The sequence below is a fragment of the Triturus cristatus genome, chromosome 7 (genome assembly GCF_964204655.1).
Source record: "Triturus cristatus chromosome 7, aTriCri1.1, whole genome shotgun sequence".
Lineage (NCBI taxonomy): Eukaryota > Metazoa > Chordata > Amphibia > Caudata > Salamandridae > Triturus > Triturus cristatus.
In genome coordinates, this window is record NC_140590.1 from 1,343,819,521 (window position 1) to 1,343,841,541 (window position 22,021).

The 22,021-nt window shown below is 44.5% G+C and overlaps 1 protein-coding gene across 4 annotated transcripts in view; it reads right to left on the reverse strand.

Annotated features, from left to right (window-relative positions):
- The window catches only part of SH2B1 (SH2B adaptor protein 1), a 397,766-nt gene that overhangs the window by 87,228 nt on the left and 288,517 nt on the right, over window positions 1–22,021 (reverse strand). For all 4 annotated transcript variants that reach the window (XM_085618991.1, XM_085618990.1, XM_085618992.1 and 1 more), the window contains one exon: window positions 1,998–2,209. In XM_085618991.1, coding sequence (XP_085475117.1) covers window positions 1,998–2,209 — 212 coding nt within the window. The remainder of the gene's footprint in view (window positions 1–1,997; window positions 2,210–22,021) is intronic.

Genomic DNA, 22,021 nt, shown 5'->3' on the forward strand with positions numbered 1-22,021 from the left:
TGTCAGCAGGGTGCACCGTAGGTAGAAATGCCGCAGGGATTCTTAAAGGTACAGCACACTTTACTGTTTTTACAATGAAAGTCTAGCAGGCTGATTTTCTTTTTCCTTCCTTGCCGCATACATTTTACCTTTCTACGCAAAAATGCTGCAATACAGGTTTAAAACTAGTATTTAGCGTCATTGTATTCTCCCACAAAGATAAACTGAGCATCTGATAGGCTGTCATAGGGACCATTTCATCATGGAATTAGCTGGACATAAACACCCTATGGAATTTTACAATTGATTATACTTCTAAAGAAGTGCTCCAAGGCCCATGCACAAAGTACAGAATTATTCTAGTGTTTATGAATATCAAAGCAGATTCTACATGCAGACGTAGTGTTTTATTTATGCTCGTAACTCCCCATGAGTTTATCTTGTATCTTCAAGGCACATACATATGGAGGTTACAATAGTAAAACTATACTTACCTATTTATGTATGTTAATGATATTCTATTAGTCAATATTCTATGATATTTAGTAATTTCACAATATTGTGACACTCCTCTGGGTGGCCACTAACAGTAATCCTGCAAGGTGTGGCCCCAATTGTGATTGTCTCTGATGTGGTCACTACTGCAACAACTGTTAAAAGCCATTAGTAGCTCAGGACTTTTTTCATTGATCAGAAGTAGCAATCTTTAACAAGACGTTTGGAGTACCCTGCTCTATCCCAGGTCTCTAGGCAACATATGCCATCAATGTAATTATAGTTTTTTTACTCTGTCATTTATTAGTTTGAGAGCCATATTCTGTCCATTCCTATACATTGCCTGGTGCATTCACACTGATTTTCTACATTTCGAAGTCCACAGTTACAAATTGTGGGCTGATACAATGTTATAAAGCCGTGATACTCAAAGTGCGGCCCTCTTGACCTTTACACTCGACCCCATGTCAACAGCAGCCCAGGGCTCCACACTAAGAAAAAATAAGATGTGCAATTAACTTTGAAATAAATGCTTTCTTGTTCATTTAAGTTAAAGAAAGGAAATAATTAGGGTGCCCTGCACCGCTTTATTTTAGGGATACTTTCATTTTTAAAGAATTCTTGCAGCAAAAGTTTTAAAAAAATTATAAAGTTTGTCGAAATTCAAAAAGTGTATTTCAATAACATGCACAGCCGGTTCACCTCAGTACATCAGATTATATCAGTGCATTGAGGAATATTTTTTTAAAGTGAGTTTTCAAACATGAATTTAGAAACCTTTATTCTTCTCCCCACCTTGACAACAATGCCAATAGTGAACTAAGACGCAGATCAGTTAAGTGCACTATTTGGGTCGCCTGGATTTCTATTCTACATGAACAACTTATAGTTTAATGAATCAATCACAGGAGAAGGTTTTTTAAAGCGCATATCCTGAATTCAGGTATTTTGAGGTCCTCTTGTATGTAGTATGGAAGAAAAGGAGCAAAAGTGATATAAAACTATTGTCTAGTATCACACAATTTGGGTAAGGGAGGAAGCCATGATTAATCCCAGGTTTTCTGGTTTCACACTGTGCAGTTTAGCCACTAGATGTATATGCTTCGCTTCCCCTACACCCACCTTACTGCCAACCACCCCTTCCTACCCCATGACCATCACCCTGCAGGAATCAATGCTGCCCTCAGTCACATCACAGACCACACATTTTGGCCCCAGGGAAAATGTTTGAGTACCCATGCTATAAAGCATTATTTAAATCCGAATAATAAACCATTTGGGTACTAAGAAATGTTCGTCTCAGCTAGCTATGAAGTATCATTAACTTGAAATGTTTGCTTGGTTACTGTTGGTGAACAGATCCTCGAGGGTGGATTTGTGACAGCAAGCCTGGTTTACAAGGGCAAAGGAAAGAATGCCAGGAAAGAAGTGAATGGACAAGAATCCATTGGATGAGACAGACGAATATAAAAGACAGAAATATATCAAAGAGCGAAGAAAAAACTCAGCCAGCCATTTCTCACCTTGGCTTTTCCCTGGAAGTTGAAGGTCAGCACGTATTCCCCCCGCCTCGTTTCACTTTGTCGGACCAGGAAGACGCCGTGGCTGCTGGTGCCCCCGGCCAGCACCAGCTGAGCAGCCTTCAGTCTGGAGAGGGTGCCATGGAACCAGTGGTACTCTGACAGAGGGTGTTCTCCCTCTGCAGGATCTGGGTCTCCCTGGAACATGAATGACTCTGTGAACAAACAAAAGGAAAGAGTGCCTGATGATCAAACTTTTAATGTTCAGAGAACTCAGGAGTCACAGTGACAAGTAAATGTTTGCTGCCTATAAACCAGCTTCTACCTAATCTACATATATAAGCAGATGTCATTGTCAAACAATTTTAGTAAACCAGCTACGGAGAGTACCTATTAGTACACTAATAATGTTTGCAGGAATCTGAAGTACAAAAATCAAAGAAACAGTCTACTATATAAATGTGTTTGGAAAAGACAAGGAAATCAAGCTGAAATAAGCAAATTAGTTCAAGCACTTAAGTCTTTTAGGAGAAATTGAAGAAATAGTGAAGCAATGATCTGTCACAATACACAATGAGGCTTGCATGTCCGACTTCTTGTAATGTTCTCAGTTTGAGGCCTGGATATATGGCTTTCCTGCATATGGCTAATTTAGAAGAACCTACTAAACCAACTTGTAAAATTGTAATACTTCAACTGATCTTGCCGTTCCTAATATTTAGACCTTTTTTCCCACTGCTCATTAATCATGAAAGACTGAAACTTGAAAAAGGAATTGCTAATTACCTGTATTCCTAGGTCTCCTTCAAGGACCTTCTACTAAAATCATAAGGACTTACCTATTCCGCCATATGCAGTATTCTGGAGCACTTTGAACAAGAGGAATACGGTCCCCTTTTCGTTGGAAGTCACATTTTCGTATCTAAATCATATTTTTTCAGCCTATTTAAAGGCCATATTGTCCAAATGCCATTCATTTTCACATTATAAAGTGCTATTAAGGCCCTCCATGGATCAATAAGTTCCAACTCAGAGTTAAAATCCAAGTCCAATACATTTATAATTAAGGGAAATCTATCAACGCTGCGATTAGTTCGCAAAGTATTCTTGGATCATATTCCAATAAGCCATTATGCGACACCACTGTCATAGTTTGTTATTCTGAAGAGCAGCGGCTACCCATCTGCCTCCATAGTCTTGCACGGTTCTCAAAATATCACCCGAGAATCTTAGTCGAGGCTGGAATTGACATGCCTCTATACAGAACAGGACTGATGAGGCTAATGCCAGAGTGAAAGTAAACCAGAACCTCTTTTTTCTGGGGCAAGTTTTCAAATGTGTCTTACTATCATTCTATTTAAGGAACGTGGTCAAGGGCTAATGATAATATAGTTTTCTTTTTGCCTGAATCATTCAGTCCCTTAACATTTACAGACAAGGCTTTGAGCTCGATCATGGAGACGAGAGAAAAATGCATGAACCTATCTCAATTGAGAACTATTTTGTGATGAGTTTGAAACCTATTTTTTCTTTTTTTTTTGTTTTTTTTTTTTTAATCAAACCCCCTGCTAATATTCCCACCTACCCTACCAGTGAATTTCTGCCCTGTCTCACTAGAAAAGGTTCCCAAACTAGTCATGATGCAATCTTGTACACCTGTTTTTAGAAAGGGTGGATGGCACGCTGTCCACACCCCTATTCCCATCACCAATGAAGTTCAAGTCAATATGTGAAATGAACCTATAAAAATAGACACTGAGCTATTAAGAAATCCACTGAAATCACACATGTTAATATTTTAAACATACAGATATTCATTTCTTGACGTTTTTCTTTTGCACTTTTCTCCGATATTTGTGTGCAGTCAATATCTGATAAGACTGTGAATGAACGATCAACCAACACTTAATTTGCCAGGTTTCATAAGCATAAATTGAACACCCACATATTTAAAGAAAGGAATCCTCTGTCTGAATTTCCTTCATTGCTTAGAAGTTTCAAATAACGTATCTGAACATATTGGACAATTTAATTAATTAGCTACTTTAAAGTCATTTTGTCTATTAGCAGTGGCCTCAATGTTCTACTTAATCCGATAATAACCGATGTTCACCAGCACAGTTCTTGGATACCGACTGTCAGTGCTTAATTTGTTAAAATACTAATATTAAATGGTGGGGCCCCCCGTCAGAAGGCCAGTGCAGCTTGGAACCTCCATAGTCATGCCATGGCTGCCAAATTACCGTACCAACAGAATTCCTAATCATCACAATCTTTCAAGTGTGACAATTTAGACTATTGAAGCCCCCAAAGCAATAAGAATGGCTTGGGTGGCAGGTATTAATTATTTTAATGTATACTGAATTATCAATCAACTGTTGCTGTGCTCATCTCTAAATTAGACAGACAGCCACAATGTGGCAGACTGTAATAAGTGCCAGTGTAGACAATTAAGTGATGGCGCTGAGCACTGGAAACCACACTTCAATTCATCTGGGCATTCCTAATATTTCGAATTTTCTCCACTGGTGATTTATTATGAAATACAAAAGTTTGAAAGCTCTTTAATTCTTGGCCTCTGTTAGAGAAGGCACATTTTCTCATTTAAAACATAGTTTAATAGCCTATATAAAGCGTATATTGGTGAAATACCATTTATTTTCTTTAGAAAACCACTAATGTAAAAGTAAAAAGTCAACAAATAACCAAGAAACAAGAAAAACCTCAGTTATAATCCTTTGTAGCAATACAGCGTATGTACAATGCAGCAATATGGCCAAAATGGATTTAACCCAGATCTGTGACTTGGGGTGAATGCTTGACAATGTTCAGCACTCCATTCATCATCTTTTTGTGTTGCTATAAGTCACCCTTACTGGTAAGGGTATGCCCAGAAGTAGGTCTTGTGCTCGCTACGCTACTGGATTCAAGCTAGCCCGGCTGATGAGGGGTGATACCCTGAAACCTTTTGGTTTGCCTACATTTTTTGTTTTGTCTACAAATTAATTATTTCAGCCCTCTCCGGACATATGGTGGGTGGACTGATCTTGCAGCGGAAGAGGCTGGATTCTGAGAGAAAGTAGGTAATTAAATGGATTAATATGGAAATCAGAGATTATTTTGGGAAGAAACATTGAGTCTATCTGCAGGATTACTTTGTTTTTACGGCTCCCAGGAACATACATCTTGAATTAAGCTGCGTCTTGAAATGATAGCAATGGATGGGGTGGAGCTTACCTGACTGCAAGATGGCCGCGTACTAAACACGCCCGATCGTCCTGGTGCATAATCCTTAAAAATTCCACAGCGTACAGTCTTCTACACACCGTGGTTACGTGCCTGCTGTCTCCCAGTACCCTCCCGCTGCTGTTGTTGCCGGAGAATCTGCTCTGGGGGGTTGTGGTGCTAGATGCCTGGCGGGGCCTGCAGGTCGTGAACGCGATGATCTTGTGGTGCGGCACTGGCTGTTGGAGCAACCTCCTGATCGGGGGCGGAAAGGGTCCACAGGAAGCTGCGCAGAGGCTTGGGGCCGGCCATTGCAGTCCCGAGGCTCACCGAGAGGCACAGCAGCATAGACTACTCGCGGAGGCCCCGCCTGGTGGTGTTGTGTGCAGTGACCGGAGCTGGGCCCAGTCTGGTGGATCCCAGCTGTGGCGGGGCCTCAAGCCTACTCCGGACCCGTAATTGTACCCTGCTGGAGTTCGTGGAGCGAGACAATCGCCAGGCTGCCGCTGCGGTCTGGCTGGGGGGCCTGGTGTTTTCTGCGGCCTTCACCCCTGATCGTGAACTACTGGGCACGGTCACAGCTGAACTTGCTTGGGACCGGAGGCCTCTGGGACTGCCCTGGGTTCGGACTTGTATCCTGCTTGAACGCTCGACCAGGGACGCCTGCTGTGCGGGAGCAACCACCGCGGCTTAGCTGGAAGGCCCAGAGTTCCCCATAGTAATATCCTCCAACGGTAACGTGCCAGGTGCGGACGCGGCTGGGTTGGCTCAGGATTGGTGCCCCGCTGGGCCTAAGACGAGGCCTGATGGGGATTGCCCTGTGAGCTCAAGGGCCTTGATCTTACTGTGACCACCTCTCCTTGGATTTGGCCATTTCCTTGCTGCCCCCGGCACCTTTGGGGCCTTCTGCACCCATTGCTGCCGACCCTGTGTGGCGGAGGAACCGGCACAACGCTCTGCGCTGAAAGGGCCCATCCAGCCCCACTCTGGAACACCTATTGCCCTTAGGTGACGCAAAGGTATTCATCAAAGCTGGTCTCTCCCCCTGGTGACCTCTGCGTTTGCTTGGGGAGAGCACTGCTCACTAGTAAACTCTGGGGCTGGTAGCGTGATTCGCACAGCATTGGGGCCTATGGGACACCATTATCATGGAAATGCCAGAAAAATCTCAAGCTGCCATTCTAGCCATGTTAATCAAGCAGACAGATGGAACAGGATAAAAACACTTCCGAATCAGGGTCTGAAGTGAGTGATTCAACCTATGACCCAGACATTCAACAAATCTTGGCGGCCATGCAAAGTAGTTTGAATAAAATAGATGGGAAAATGGATTCCCTTTTCTTCAGCATGGACAGAATGAATGAGTCTCTAGATATGAACTCTGAGTACTTAAATATGGTTGAAAGAAGGGTCTCTGATGCCGAAGACAGCTTGAACTCTGCATCGCTCTCCCACACTGCATTGGACAAGCAACTTAAGTCCTTGCAGGCTAAGGCCGAGGACCTGGAGGCCCGCTCAAGGTAGAACAATATAATTATTGTTGGAATCGCGGAGTCCACCAACATCCCTTATATGGAGCTCTTTGTGGAACATTTGTTAACTTCTTTGCTGGGTAGAGACTGTTTATCCAGTATGTTCGTTGTTGAGGGCGCACCGCTGGCTTGCTCCCCGTCCGGTGTCCAGAGCTCCACCACGCCCATTCATAGCAAGGCTCTTGAATTACAGAGATAGCAATAGCACGCTCCGGAGGGCCCGGGAGTAGCAGGAACTCCGCTACGAAAACATGGCTCTCTCCTTATATCCTTATTTTACCCAGCAGTTGCAGGACGCTTGGCGGCTTTTTGCACCAGTCAAGAGGAAGCTTCGTGATATGCAGATAGAGTACAATATGATGTATCCTACAAAATTGAGAGTACACGCTGACTGGAAGACTCATGTATTTACGGATCCTGCACAAGTCATGCAGTTCCTCAAGCACAGAGATGGCGCTAAACCAAAGAACAGTCTCGCAAGTCCACATGCTGAGCAGGGGGGGCGACCCGGGGACTAGTGAGGACTAGGGTCTCCTCGGCGGTTCCTGGGGGTTGCAATGGGCCAGGTTTGCTGAGCGGGATCGACTGATCGAAGCTTCTACCCCCTTCCACACAGTTTGGACTATTTAGCATGGGGCTGTCACGTTAGAACTTGTACCACATTTATGAACATGATCAGGGTTCGAAAAATCATTTAATTTTTACTAGACCTGCAAGTCTAGTAACCTAAAAAATGTACTCTACCTAACTGAAATGCACTTAACCTCAGTTTCTAGAAGCTGAGCAAATGTGACAAGTTAACATGAGTAAAAGGCATTTTTATTACTCATTCACTTTGTGAACAATAAAGATGCCTTTAATTCTTGCTAACTGGTCACATTTCCTCTGCTTTCAGAGACAGAGGTCAAAAGTCAGTTTGTCTTCCTACTCATCAGAAAGGACAAGTAGGACCTAAAAATAGCTCATCCTAATTAACTCTGGCTCACACATGCGAGTGGATCATTGGAGCCCTGATGATGGTAGGATTATTATACAGCAGCCTCATCTAAAGCTCTTAATCAATTCAGCCGATCTTGCTGGATTTGACTTCGACTTGGGTGGGCGATATGCGGAGGGTGGCGATCAGTGATGGTTGGGTTTATCCCACGGGGAGGTCCATGTTGTAAGCATATGTGTATAACACGGTAGGAATTTTGTTGTTATCTTTGCCAACTAATCCGTGACGGGGAGCGCCTTTAGTCAGGCGACATCTGCCCCATAGTGTGGTCCACAATGGGTGTGCTAAGTTGCTGCATGTTCTTAATTTTGAGATCACCATCTCATTTTCTTGGTAAGAGTAGGCTATGCTGGGGGGTGGGGGGACTATCTCGTCTATGCACAGTTGGGGAGGGCATAAAGTTTTATTTGAATTGTAAGACAGACATACATTTTAGCAGAGACCCAATGCTGATTGCTGGATTTAGGTTTATATACATGCACATCTTCCCTGTTATGGTTCCGCTGCTTTATGACAAGCTCGACTATGGGCCCTAGAGGGGACAAGAAGGTCCCATTTGTAATATGGAATGTTAGGCAGCTGAGCGACCGCAGAAAGATTTGAAATGTTGTTGCATATTTGAAGAGGCCTTCTGTTGATGTCTCTATCCAATTGCTCATCTTTCTGTATAATGGATTCTCTTTTATATTATGTATTTTATATTTCATTGCTGAATTTTTAGAGCTGTATTTTATTAATGATGGATTTTGAGTGTGATATGTTTTGTACGCGTTGGGTATTTTAACATGCTTTTATGATTTTGAATAATCGAATAAAGTGATTTTGACTGACTGACTGACTGATGTTGTGCTTCAGGAGACGCACCTAGCGCTTAACTGTGGCATGCTAGCACCAAAATACTTCCATGGTCTGATTTGCACAGCAGGGTTCACCACTCACGTTAGAGGTGTCTTAATATGGGTTAACCCCAAGGCAGTAATTACACTAAATGAGTCCGAAGCTGATCCGAATGGGAGATACATTATAGTGAAGGCCCAGATGGAGGGTCGCATTTTAAAAGTGGTCAATGTATACGGCCCCAATTAGGATGACCCGCAGTTTTACAGTGAACTGGGCTTCCATTTCCTGCAGGATCCAAACGCGACTCTGCTACTGGGGGGTGAATTCAATTGCATTTTAGATCCAGATAAACAGCGCTCTAGGGGTTCCCCCTAGGTGCCCCTCAGCCGCAGCAAGTGCTATTGTTGAGATGGATGAGTTAAGCCTGCAAGATTTGTGGCGGCAGCGCTCGCCGTACATCGGGGGATTCACCCACTACTCAGCCCCTCATGACACGCACACCTGTATTGATTATGGGCTTATCTCTAGGAGCTTGCTCATATATGTCACGGACTGTACCCCACTCACATGCACATATTCAGACCATTCTCTAGTACAATTAGATATCCTGTTACCCATTAGGCAGGCAACGCCCTTTACTTGGAGGTTCCCCCCTTATTCACTGGTGGACCCAGTGTTCGCTGCTGAAATGGCGACATCGATTGATGTTTTTTAAAAAAAGAATATTGGTTATGTCGAGAGTTTCGCTACAGTTCGGGAGGTCTTTAAAGTTTATATTAGGGGCATTGTTATTTCCAAACATGCAGGTGTGCTTCGTTCTCTGAGGGACGGGTTCACATAATTAGAACATGGAATTTCTGCCCTGGAACAATCTTCCCAAGAAACTGGGGACATACAGTTACTGGGGAGCATAAAGACTGCCCTGGAGGAGTTCCAGGAGGTCGCTGATAGCGAAGTGAAACATCTGGGCAAATACGCCATGGCTAGGGTGTATGGAGAGGGGAACCGACCTGGGGCTTCTCTGGCGGCCATAGTACGCTTCAAGAGAGATGTACATTTGATAATTGAGGTTCAGACGAACAGGGTCTTCCTATTCATGATCATGCTGATATTGCCGATAGATTCAGCAGATACTACTCCGAATTGTATACAACGCATGGGCCCCCTGAGGAGGGTGCAATACAGGACTATCTTGAGCATATCCAAATTACGTGGCTCACGAATGAGCAGAGAGAACACCTTATGGCCCCTTTAACTTCAGGTGAAGTCAAGGCAGCGCTTAAAACTATGCGGGCGAGCAGTGCCACAGGCATTAATGGGCTCACAGTGATTTTTGATAAGACTTTAAGAACAATTGGTCCCTCACCTAATTTCCCTATATGAGGACATGGCCAATTCTGAGGTTATGTCCTCCTCTATGCGTGAGGCCTTAATTAGTAGAATGTTGCTTAAACCTGGGAAATCCTCAGTGGAATGCTCATCAATAGGCCCCCATTTCTTTAAAATGTAGACACCAAGATATATGCTAAAATGTTGGTGAATCGCTTTGATTCCTCTGGTGGTCCACCTGGAGCAGGCAGGCTTTGTCCCTGGTCGCAAGTTGACCCTCAACCTCAGTACAATCTTCGGTACCATCCAGCAACTCAACTCTGACGTTGAAGCCGCGGCCATCTTTTTAGACGCCGAAAAAGCTTTTGACTCTGGAGTGGGCGTTTATGAAGGGGGTTTTGAGGCGTATTGGAGTCGGCGAGATCTTCCTAAAATTGGTTACTGTGTTATACACCCTCCCTATTGCCAGGATACATCTGGGTAATATGAATACGGCCCCATCGCCATTTCAAGGGGCACTCTCCAGGGTTGCCCATTGTACCCTCTCCTTTATACCTTAGTAGCCAAACCTCTGGCTTGTGCACTTCGTGAGTACCATAGTCAAAGGGGACTGCAGTTCCCAGGGTATAGCTTGGTTCTATCAGCATGCACAGGTGATACTCTACTATATGTATGGAAGCCGGGCCAGAATCTCAATCCTATTCTCGCTGAGGTCGTACAGTTAGAACAATTGTACGGACTAAAAAGTAACTGGTCAAAATCGGTTATCTTTCCATTGACTCCAGTTACCACCCCTCCAAGACTAGATTACCCTATGCAGTGGTCATCAGACCCTATTCATTATCTAGGGATACAAATTCACACTTACCCTGACATAGTTCTTGCAGAAAACTATGGAAAAGCTATTTCCAAGCTTGAAGATGATATTTCCAGATGGAATAGACTGGCTCTTTCCTGGTTAGGTCGTATCTCCATTATGAAAATGGTGGTCCTCCATAGATTTCGGTTTTAATTTTAAATATCCCCATGTTGCTGCCATGCCATATATTTGCTACCATATGCTCCCTAATGATAAGGCTGGCCTGGGCCGGTAAGCAGCCGAAGGTCAAATGGGAGAGGCTGACGTTACCTTATTCAACGGGAGGCCTTGGGGCTCCAGACTTGGAGTTATACTACAGAGTGGCCCAGGCGTTCCATGCATACCACTGGATACATGGCCCTCAGGACTTACCACACGTGCAGATCGAAAGAAACGCAACCGCCCCCCACACCCTGCAGCAGTCCCTTTTTAGGCCTCTCATTAGACGACACAGCATTATAGACTCAATAAACTCGACTACGCATGCCTGGCAAAGGCTGCTGGAGCTTCTGGCTGGGGCTCTTCTGTATTTGCCATTGATTCTACTGGAGTGGTGCTCCTGGTTCCCGAAAGGGATGGAAAAGGGTGTTCATAGCTCGCTTAAAGCATTGGGTGTGTTTAAGATAGGGGACTGCTTTTATGATGGGGCTGTCCTTAGCTGGGACGAGCTGCCCAAAGAGGTTCTGGTGCCCACGCCATTAGATCAAGTCCAGTACGCTAGAGTTAGGCATGCGTGGCGCGGGCTCTTGGGGGACGACATGCAGGAGCCCCCTGCTTTGCTCACACATCTCCTTCACGCAGATTCCACTGCTAAGCTGATATCAATACTTTATTTGCTCTCATTAGAACACAAGGCAACATCATGCTACCAGACCAGTCTAGGCTGGCAGAGCGCTCTGGGATTGGTCCTCGATGAGGAGCGCTGGAGATACTGTTGTGAAGTAACTAAACACATATCGCTAAATGGCAAACATTGCCTAATACATTTTAAATACATAACAAGTTAATGACACTCCCGCTAGGCTGTTTCGCTACGGGCGGCGAGATTTTAGCCACTCTGATCGCTGCCCGGAACCGGAGGCTAGGTTCCTGCACTCTGCCTGGCTATGCCCTGACATTTTTAAATTCTGGAGTGAGGTCTTTAATGCCATGAGCAATATTACAGGACATGTCCTAGTACCTGACCCCCTTCTGTCCCCAACTTGGGTATGATATGGGTATAGATAAAAGCTACAGGAAGTTGGTAGCAATGGGTATGCTACTAGAAAAGTATGGAGTAGCCATGCGCTGGGCCAAGGGGCCGATCCCACTGATAGAAGACAGTCTGAAATATACAACAAACTGCATCTGCAATTACAATACAATTTGAAGGCATAAGTGGCACTTGTGGATGGTCATTTGGCTTCTTTCAGAATGTCCTCACTTTTCAGCGGAAGACTCAAGTGACTATATTGAAGGAGTTCAGGAGCAAAGATGGCAAATTCAACAATGAAAGGTTGAGTTGTAGGAACTGATAACCAAACAAGTAAAGGTGATCTAGTATGCCTGGCAACCTCCTGTGTGGGTTCTTTGGCTGGTGAAGATCGGTGAACCAGCATTTCTACGGCCATTCTGGTCCTATTAGAGTCATCATGGTCCTTGAGTACAGCAGCTTCACAGTCCTAAAAAAAATAATGCATCTTGCCTGCTTGCTATGGCAAGCGGATTTTTGGCATGGCAAGAACTTTCGGGGTGGTCTTAATCCTTTGTTACCACTGCACTAATAGCTAGACGCAGTGCCCTTTGTGAACAAGCCTTTCTGATTAAAGCACAAACCTCTGGCACATCTGTGTGGACCGCAGTGTGCCCTATCAGGAACAACTGCTGGCTAACACTTGGCTGTTTAACTCCAGCTGCAGGCTGTCACTCAAAAGCTACTCTCTGAATAAAGGCGCATAAGCTTTCTGTTTCAAAGGATGGACTGAGCACCAGCACGAGCCGTTGCTTGTGGGCAGCGTCAGACAGTGCAATTTTTTACATGCACTTCATCTGCCCCCTGCCAGGAGCTTGTCACAGCAACCTTTGTCACCCTAGGTCAGCAACTGTGACCCTTAGCGATAGGACCTAAAGTACCACATTGTGCTAAAAAAACATGAAACCTGCGACTCAGTCAGCAGCTCTAGCTACTTTCACCGCAGCCTCCATCACCTCTGATGGCTTTTTGTTATGAACGTGCACTAAAGACCACTAATATTAGGTAAGAGTAGACAGCCAAAACAACCCAAACAAAACAGCTGTAGGAAAGTGCCCCTTTTTGAGTGGATACCCCCAACTTTTTGCCTGGCATTTGATACACTTTGACTTGATGTGCCCAGGGTCCCTGCCAATCAGGTTTGCATGTGTTCTTTTCCAAACCTGTACCTTTGTACCCACAATTGGCACATCTCTGGCCACAGGTAAGCCTCTTGTAAGAGGTACCATGGGTACCAAGGGCCCTGTGACAAGGAAAGGCCTCTAAGGGCTGCAGCACCTATTGTGCCACCCTTAGAGAGCCTGTACCTTAACACCCACGCACTTCCATTCCAGGCTGCGTGTTTTGGTGCAGAGAAAAGTGAAGTGTCGACATGGCACACATCCCTGTGTACCATCCCTGCAACCCATCCCCTTGCTCATTTTGCCACTGGATTCAAGTTAGCCTGGCTGAAGAGGGGTGTTACCCCGATACCGGTCCCAGGATGCTTGTTTCCGATCCAGGGATGACATGGCTTGGCAGTTCGGGCTGGAATGTTCCCATGAGGCACAGGGTCAAGATTGATTTGCATATAGCTGTGTCTGAAGTGGGGTGGCGAAGTGAGCTAAAGAATGAGGATAGATTCAACCCAGATCTGTGACTGGGGATAAGTGTCTGAAATGTTTCAGGGCTCCGTCCATCGTCTCCTTGTGTTTACACATCCCTGCAACCCACTGCCTGGGGCCTAGGTAAGTCACCCCTCTAGCAGGGTGCACTAGCCCAAAAGTGAAGATACAGTTGCATGAGCACTGTACTCCTACAGTCTCCAAGTCAATTCTTAGACATTGTAAGTGCAGTAAAGCCATAAAGAGCATATTGTCAGGGAGTTGGTCATTACAAACTTCTCAGCTAGATAATGGCTTTACTGAAACCTGGGAAGTTTGGTAGCAAACTTCTCAGCACAATAAACGCATACTGATGCCAGTGTGGGATTTTATGTAAAATGCACTCAGAGGTCATCTTAGAGATGCCCCCTGAAAAACAACCAGCCCTGCTGTGCTTCCTGAATGGCTGCCTTCCATTTGCCACCATCAGACAGGTTTCTGGACCCCTGGGTAGAGGACCTCCACTTTCTGGGTCCAGAAAAAAAGCCCATCCTGGGCAGGGGTGTCATATCAACTCCCCCAAAATGGGCTGGGTCCACGAAGGGGAAGCTTCAAAGGCCTGCTGCCTTTGTAAGCTGTTCCTGCCTTTTGCTGCCCCCAGCACCTGGCTCCCATCAATTCTGATCCCCACTTCGGGCGGGAGAATCAACGGGAAATCAAGTTAGGAGGAGAGGTGTGCCCACCTTTGCCAACCCCACTCCTCAGGTGGAAGAGGCAAGGTGCAGCACACATCTCAGTCCAGCCAATTAGAGAGGGGCTCATGCCCCCGTCCAACCGGAGGGTGGCATATTAGGGGGTGTACCCACCCCAAGGAAGGGACCTATTGGTCCCAACCTGCACAACCCTGTAAACACCCTTAAATTTAGTATTTAGGGGCGACCTTGAACCTTGCTTCCTCAGATTCAAGGAAGAAAGAAGAAGGACCGAAGAGCCATGCTAACCGAGGAAGAAGAGGACATCAACTGCTTTGGCCTCAGACCTACGGGCCTGCCCATTCTCTGACCTGCCTACAGCGAAACCCCGGCGTGTTCAGCAGCCAGTAGCCCCCCCAAGAACCCAGAAGACCTGACCTACACTCATCTCAAAGACTCTGTCTCCCGTGAGCACCAGATTTGCTCAGCCAAAGACTTCAACATACAAACCGGATCCAGGTGGCTACGTAGTTCTGCACCACTCTGCACCAGACGCCCACGGCCAGAGTTCGAGTGGCCCAACATGGCCCAACATTACGAGGTCTCCTCAGTGATCCTGATCTGGTGATCCCCGACCTGCCTCGAGCTTCAAGCAGACACCTGCAGCCTCAACCTGAAGGGTCTCCCCGACTGGAGTTGGTAAGAAGATCTGCGCCATGATAACATGTGAATCCTGTGATAACTTATGGCTTGAAGGACCAAGTCAGAATGTACAATCTTTGTCGAGGACAAACCTATCAGTGTATCCAAACTGTGTGTGATTGCGGTCAGCTGCAAACTGCACCTATCTCCTGGTCTACCACAACCATTTAATATCAGAAATCCGACTCCACTTCTTGAATTGTCATTATGGTGTCATTTTGTTTATTGAATTTTACTCTATTTTCTCATTTGTTTTGGGATTTTCTTTGTTTTTCATTTCAACTTTATTACAGTTTTAGTACTGCAGAATACTTTACACATTGCCTCAAAGATAAGCCCATCTGCTCTGTGCCATTGTTACCAAGGGGTTGCACTCATGTTCATTTAATGACTTTATTGGCTCACCGTGACTGGGACTGTGATTATTACTTGAGAACCCTCATAACCTGAGAATCCTAAATTGGAATATTCATGGGTTTGACAGATTTTTTTAATTCAGCTTTTTGATAAGAAAATCAAGCCTTTCCTGCAGTTAACTGTATGGGTAATAAACAGGGGAAGGATAGGTTCTCTAGTGTGTACTGACCCTAATCTCTACTAAAATAGTAAAGAAAAAGTTGGTCATAAACTCCCCTTTCAGCGGAGTACAAATCATTGCAGCTTAGCTATGGGTGAAGATGAATGTTTATAGGTACTTTGTTCTTATATATGCATAAAGAGGAACAGCATAGATTGATTGAGTTGATACCCCTGCTTGCTCCTACAGGAAAGTGATGGGGGAATTTCCAAAAGCAATGTTAATTCTGGCTGAGGATTTTAACGTTCGTCTATTTCTAAGCTACACAGATGAAGTGTTGCAAGAGGTTTTAGAGCACTATAATATACCCACTGCCTTTCCCCCCCCCCCCCCCCCCAAGAGGAGCACTTAAGAAAGAGACAGAGGTAATGTGTCACTGGTTAATAGATAAGCAACATTTGTGTTTGAATGAACGCCTCGAGAAGAATGATACGCTGGTTGCCCAGACATTTTGTTTTGGTTTCCATGGCTGTCAGATCGATTACATGTTTGGTTCCAGCATGGCAGTTTGGGTATCATTTGGATTTTAAGGTAATGGACCGTCAGGGAAGTGATCATTGGGCTTTGTTACTCTATGATTTGGTGAACCGACAGTGGCGGACAGGGTTTTACCCCTGGGCATAACTTATCCATGGAGGTTCACGACATGTTTGAATCTGCTCCACTTAAGCCATATGTCAGTGTACCGAATGTGGGACACTGTTGTTGCAATAGATTAGTCGATTCAAGGTATTCTAGTTAGGTATATGGTTTTAGAAAAAGTGTTAACATGTATCCAAGTAAATTTGAACAATCGTATGGCACTAGAGAAAGTCCATGATAGAGTTGTAAATTGGTTTGACGCGACCTGTCAGAATATGAAATCCCACTTGCGACAGGTTACTCAAAAGCATAAATGAGTAATTACAACTCATTCTATGGAAGATTTGAGGCGATGAAAAGGTCAAAATAGACAACTGCTGAGAGAATCTTTTTTTTCTTAAGCATTGGTTTGATATACTAGCAATAATTCAGCAAGGGGGCCAGTGAGGCTTCTGTCAAAAGGTTAAGAAACTCAATAATGCACACCATGGAGCGCTATATGATTTCTGAAGATGTATGGATATCTTACCTGGTTGGATAGTTACAATGGGGTCCTATCCTCCTTCATGGAAAAGCTTGGTAGTGAAGCCCATTTTGGAAAAAGGAAATGGTAATCTCCTCTCGAAGTATAGGCTGATGATCCTCCTGGAGATCTCAGAGAAGGTTTTTTCTTAATTCTATTTCATTTGGAGGAATGGGCTCAGGTAAATAGGATCATTTCTATCGAACAGGGGTGGTGGTGGCGGGGGGGGGGGGTTAAGTAGGGTCAGGATTACTGCTTTGCCTTATGGGTCATTACTAAGAAATCTGTGGTAGTAAATAAAAAGCTGGATTGCTGTTTCATAGATTTTCACACAGCCTTTGACATGGTTGATAGGGGAGTACTGTGGGAAAAGCTCATTGCTTGGATATACCAAGTGAGTTTCTTTGTATGATCCCAAAACTGCATGATACCAATGGGCGCAGATTGAGTTGGATAGCTCTGGGCATTTGGCCAAGAGGATTTCCATTTATAATGGTCTCCGGCAGGGGTGTGTCCTGGCCCAGACCGTAGTCTATTCTTGGCCGATTTACCCTCATTTTTAAAATCATGAATTCATTTTCTCAAAAAATGTGGGCATGCTTATCCCTTGCTTGTTCTATGCAGAGGATTTAATTTTGGTAGACTGTACCCCACTGAGCCTACAAAGGAAATTAGAGACTCTTGATGCTTACAGTAAAGCTAATTCCCTGAACATAAATATGGCAAAAACTAAGATAATGGCATTTGGGAAAAGGACCTCTAAGTTCACGGGGGTCTTGAACTTAACCCCATTTGGAGTGGTAGATGCATATAAATATCTGGGGCCTAGATATTCTAGAAATTTAAAGTGGGATGCCAATATGAGAAACATGAGATCCAGGACTATGTTAAAAAACAGGTGTTAGGCTAAGTTTAATCAATTGTATGGGGCATGTTTTTGGCTTCCTTGTTGAAGCTTATGAAGGGTAAATAGTACCGCCTGCCCTGTATGCTGCAGAATGTGTTGTACTTGACCCTTCCCTCAATTGGGATGTGGTGGAAATTTCCAGTACTTAAGGGCCTACTAAGTCCGTCTCAGGCTCCAATGGTCCAGGGTATAAGAAGATTATTGAATTTGGTCCCTTGGTATGTATTGGTCAATTTCCGTTAGTTCAAGTTCTTAAATAAGTTAGGGCAGGATGTAAAATGTATTGAACATCTCTAAATTATGTTGGGAAGAAATCCTCGCCGGCGAAGGGGAATGGGCTTGGAACATCATAATAGAATATTGGATCTTAAATCCCTTCACACTATATTGAGCTCAATCTAAAGTTAGTCACCCTTTCCTAGCAAACAGGCACTGAGAGAATTGGCCCAGAAAGTGAGCTACATGAGGGATATTACCTACTTACTAGAGAAACCCTCATTAATGTTTACATTGCACACGTGCGGTCAGAGTGAAGCTTCGTAAGGAAATTTTGAAAATTAGACTGCGATGCAATCCCATCTTATCTAACCCTGCTTGGTATAATGCGGTATGAAGGGAAAATTGAGTTTGTCCATGCCCTCTTCATGTAAAATGCTCTGTATATCATACCTTGTTGGGTTGCACATTTTATAAGATAGCTCATATCAAGTTCTTAAGACCCTTATTTTTTAAATATCAGATACTCCCCAGGTGGGAGGGAATGGCTCTATCGTCTGAGATGCGGTTTTATGGTGTTGCAGTGCGATTGGCCCGTTTTATATTATTTATTAAGCAGGGTTTTTAAGTGTGTATCGGGCCACTTGGTTTTACCATATGTATGTATTTGTGGCTTTTACACTGTTTTATGATGTATGATGTTTTATGAACATGTGTCCCAATAAACTTATTGCCACTTAAAAAATTATTGTTACTTACTTGAGAAGGGTTCTTACCCTCCTCAACTTATAACCCGATTTCTTACAGTTGGTGTACACAGATCAACACAAGGAGGGTAGGGAGACATGGAAGCAATAAGTGAAGGTAGGGAGATGCAGAAACACGGGGAGTGCAAGTGGACACAGGATGCGCAGGGGGGCAAGCAGGCAACTCAGAGAGGGCGGATGTAACATGGAGAAGCACACGGGGAGTGCAACAGGGTGAGAGTCGAGGTGAAGGGGGAGGGGAGAGGCACGAAGAAACAGGCAGCAGCATACGGGTAGACAGAAGTACACGAGGGAGATCGCTCAAGAACACAGGTACTCAGTGCTTACACACAAAAAAAAGTGGTCCCCTGAAATCAAGCACAGACACCAGGTATAAATGCACATGGTAAAAAATAAGAAGCAAGCAAATAAGAGTGATAAGAAAAAACAACCAATGGTATGCTATGGCCAGGCACCAAGACCATGGTAAGCCACAACATTCCTAGCACAGACAGTGCATTGTGCTCTTTTCTGTGACTGATGGCCAGAGCTCTCAGCGCCAGGAAGCCGCTTGGCCACAGTGCGCTTTATTAAATACTTTTTTCATTCATTCATTCATTCATAGTAGGCTTAACCTAAAAAGTAGCTACAAATATTCTTTTAAAAAGTAGCACACAATGTGCAGGTTGGAAAGGCGAGTGAAACCATGCAACACAGGGTGCGAAGGCTGAAGAAACACGACAGGCATGTGGAAAAGCAACACCAGGGAGAGAACAAGGGCGAAAGAGAGCAACATGGAGGGGGGTAGAAGCACATGGGTGACAGAGAGCAGCATAAGCATGGGTGGGAGGCGAGCAGCACATTGGTGAGAGATACGTGGAGGGGAGAAAGGCACATAACGGAGACAGCTGGAGAAAACACTCAGAGTGCTTAAACAAAATGAATTAATAGCTCCTTAATAGTGAGGAGCGAAAGCACAGAAGCCAGCTAACTAAAGAGATGGTAAAGAGGCTATGCTCCATGGGAGGGACAAGATGGAGAGGCTGAAACAAGGAAAGCCAACCAATAGAGAGAAAGCAAAAAAGAGTGACAATAAAGCCAACCAATGGTAAAAAATGTGCAGGCTTTATGACTCTGTAAGTTCTTGGTAAGTCCACTGTATGTCTTCCACAACCAGACAGCTTGCACTGTTTGGCGGTTTTGATGTAAAAGAACACAGATCTTGTAGGTTTAGTGTAACGAGACGGACCCACACAATCTGTGCTGTTACACCAGTTCTGCTAGGGTCTGTGATTCAGAGTTTACATGGGCCATAACACAGGTAGTCACTATCTTCATAGCATATTAAATTCACATGAAGTGTGACATATCTTGCCACTCAATGGCAGCATTTATCCATTATGTGCTATACAATTAAGGGACAATCAGGGCTAGAACTTAGGTAATTTTGGAATGGATAGAGTAACATGATGAGGTCACAATCCATGATCTACATATATCATGGTCGAATTCTTAACAGGCCAACTCAACCTGTCGCTCTTCAGATACCGATAAACTAAGTACCATTAAATTGGCTGTTATTGACAGTGATGAAAAACAGCAATAACATACAGGTATACAGTGTTAGATTAAAAAAACAAGTCTTTATCATTAAAACACTAACTGCACTTTCTTGCAATAGTCACTTAGGAACAGGAGGTAACTTGAAAGTTTAGGTTGCGTTCATGGGCAATTCTGAATGACAAAGAATAGCTGGTGATCAGTGGGACAATTACACATGTATAAGGCACCTCAATTCCAGTAACATAAAAGCACATTTTTGCTAAGCAGCTTCAAAAGTGTACAGTAAAAAAAAAAAAAAAAATCCTATATGCGGATGGCTCTTAAAATTATGTTTTTTTACATTGAGTGGAAGGTGGATGGCCAAGTCACTTGCAGTGAAACATTAAAGGGTTCAGTTCTTTAGGGTTTCCCCTACTGTTCAGGGGCGTAAGTAGCAAGGGTGAACCCTTTTCGCTCTGAAGCATTGTTTTTGGCCTTGTTTAACCTATTTTTAAAAACGTGTATTGGTTGTGTTTTAGCTTGCGTTTAACTGCACTGACACGTACCTACTTTAAAGCGTATATTGCTGCGTTTTAGCTCGCGGTTAACCATGCTGATACGCATCTCTGCACTGCTGCTCCACACTGCTACTCCACGCATACTCTATTGTGGCTAGTGCTAATAGGCCTACACATCTCACAGCTGCGTTGAAGGCAGTCACCTCCGGGCCGATCCCCGGTCCGCTGCGGTAATTAATTACAGATTGAGTGGAGGGACATGACTCCGCCCCTGATCCTCCCACACCCGGCTTGCGTGGTCAGCTGACACAGCCACTCTACTTTAGTGGCATGTGTGAGCGGACGCGCCGCTGGCACGCCAAAGGCAGGCCCGTCTGTAGCCAGGGGACACCCACTATGCCTGTTTAAAACCCGCACAGCCTTTGCGGTGCTCTAGTGGCGCCCTCCGGACTATGGAGAGGTCTCTGGCTGGAGCCGGTTATCACTCTGTACAGGCAGGAGATGGGATTACACACTATACAAACTGTCCATTTAGTATCAAACCCTGCATTACTACATCCCAGCAGGACCACTTGAAGCTCGCCCTCAAACTGTAGACCCCTCGTCAAACACAAAACAGAAATTTATGACCTCACTGACCAACAGCCTGGTGCTTTGTTCCTCACTGAAACATGGCTCAGTGAGGACTCTGCCCCCGACATTCTAGAAGCACTTCAAAATAACTATGGTATGGTCAGACAAGATCGCACCTTAAAACGCGGAGGAAGAATAGCCATAATTTTCCACCTATCCCTCAACTGTACGCTAGATAAAGTCCTAGTAGGAAGCTCAGAGGCAGCTCTATTTAGTTTAAGGAGAGCAAACAAGACTACGATGAGTGGTCTCCTAATCTATCGCCCACCTGAGCTGCTAAACGATTTTACGGTTAATCTTATGGACTTGGCCACCCAACTAGCCCTTAAACACACAAACTTTCTGGTCTTGGGTGATCTTAATCTACACCTAGAGGATCAACTCATAACGGATGCACAAACCGTACGCAAGGAACTTGCGAGCATACAATTAAAACTCGAATCTGTGGCACCCACACATTGTGCAGGCCACCTATTAGACCCTATTTTTTCGAACCACGTGGGCCTGGTGGTGGAACAAAAGACTCCTGTTCCTTGGTCCGACCACCACCTCCTAGAATTCCGTATACCTCTACCTAAACCTCGCCCTATTAAAAACACAAATTTTAATGGTTCCTGCAGGAACTGGTCCAAGTTCAACTGTTAAAAGTTTTTCCAGGGCATTTCATAAAACCCCACCATTACTCAATAATGACGTTAATCTGGCTAACACCTTAATTAATGAGTGGATGACAGAAGCATTTGATTAAGTGGCCCCTTGGACCTCTAAGACCCCCGTACGAGGGCATAAATCA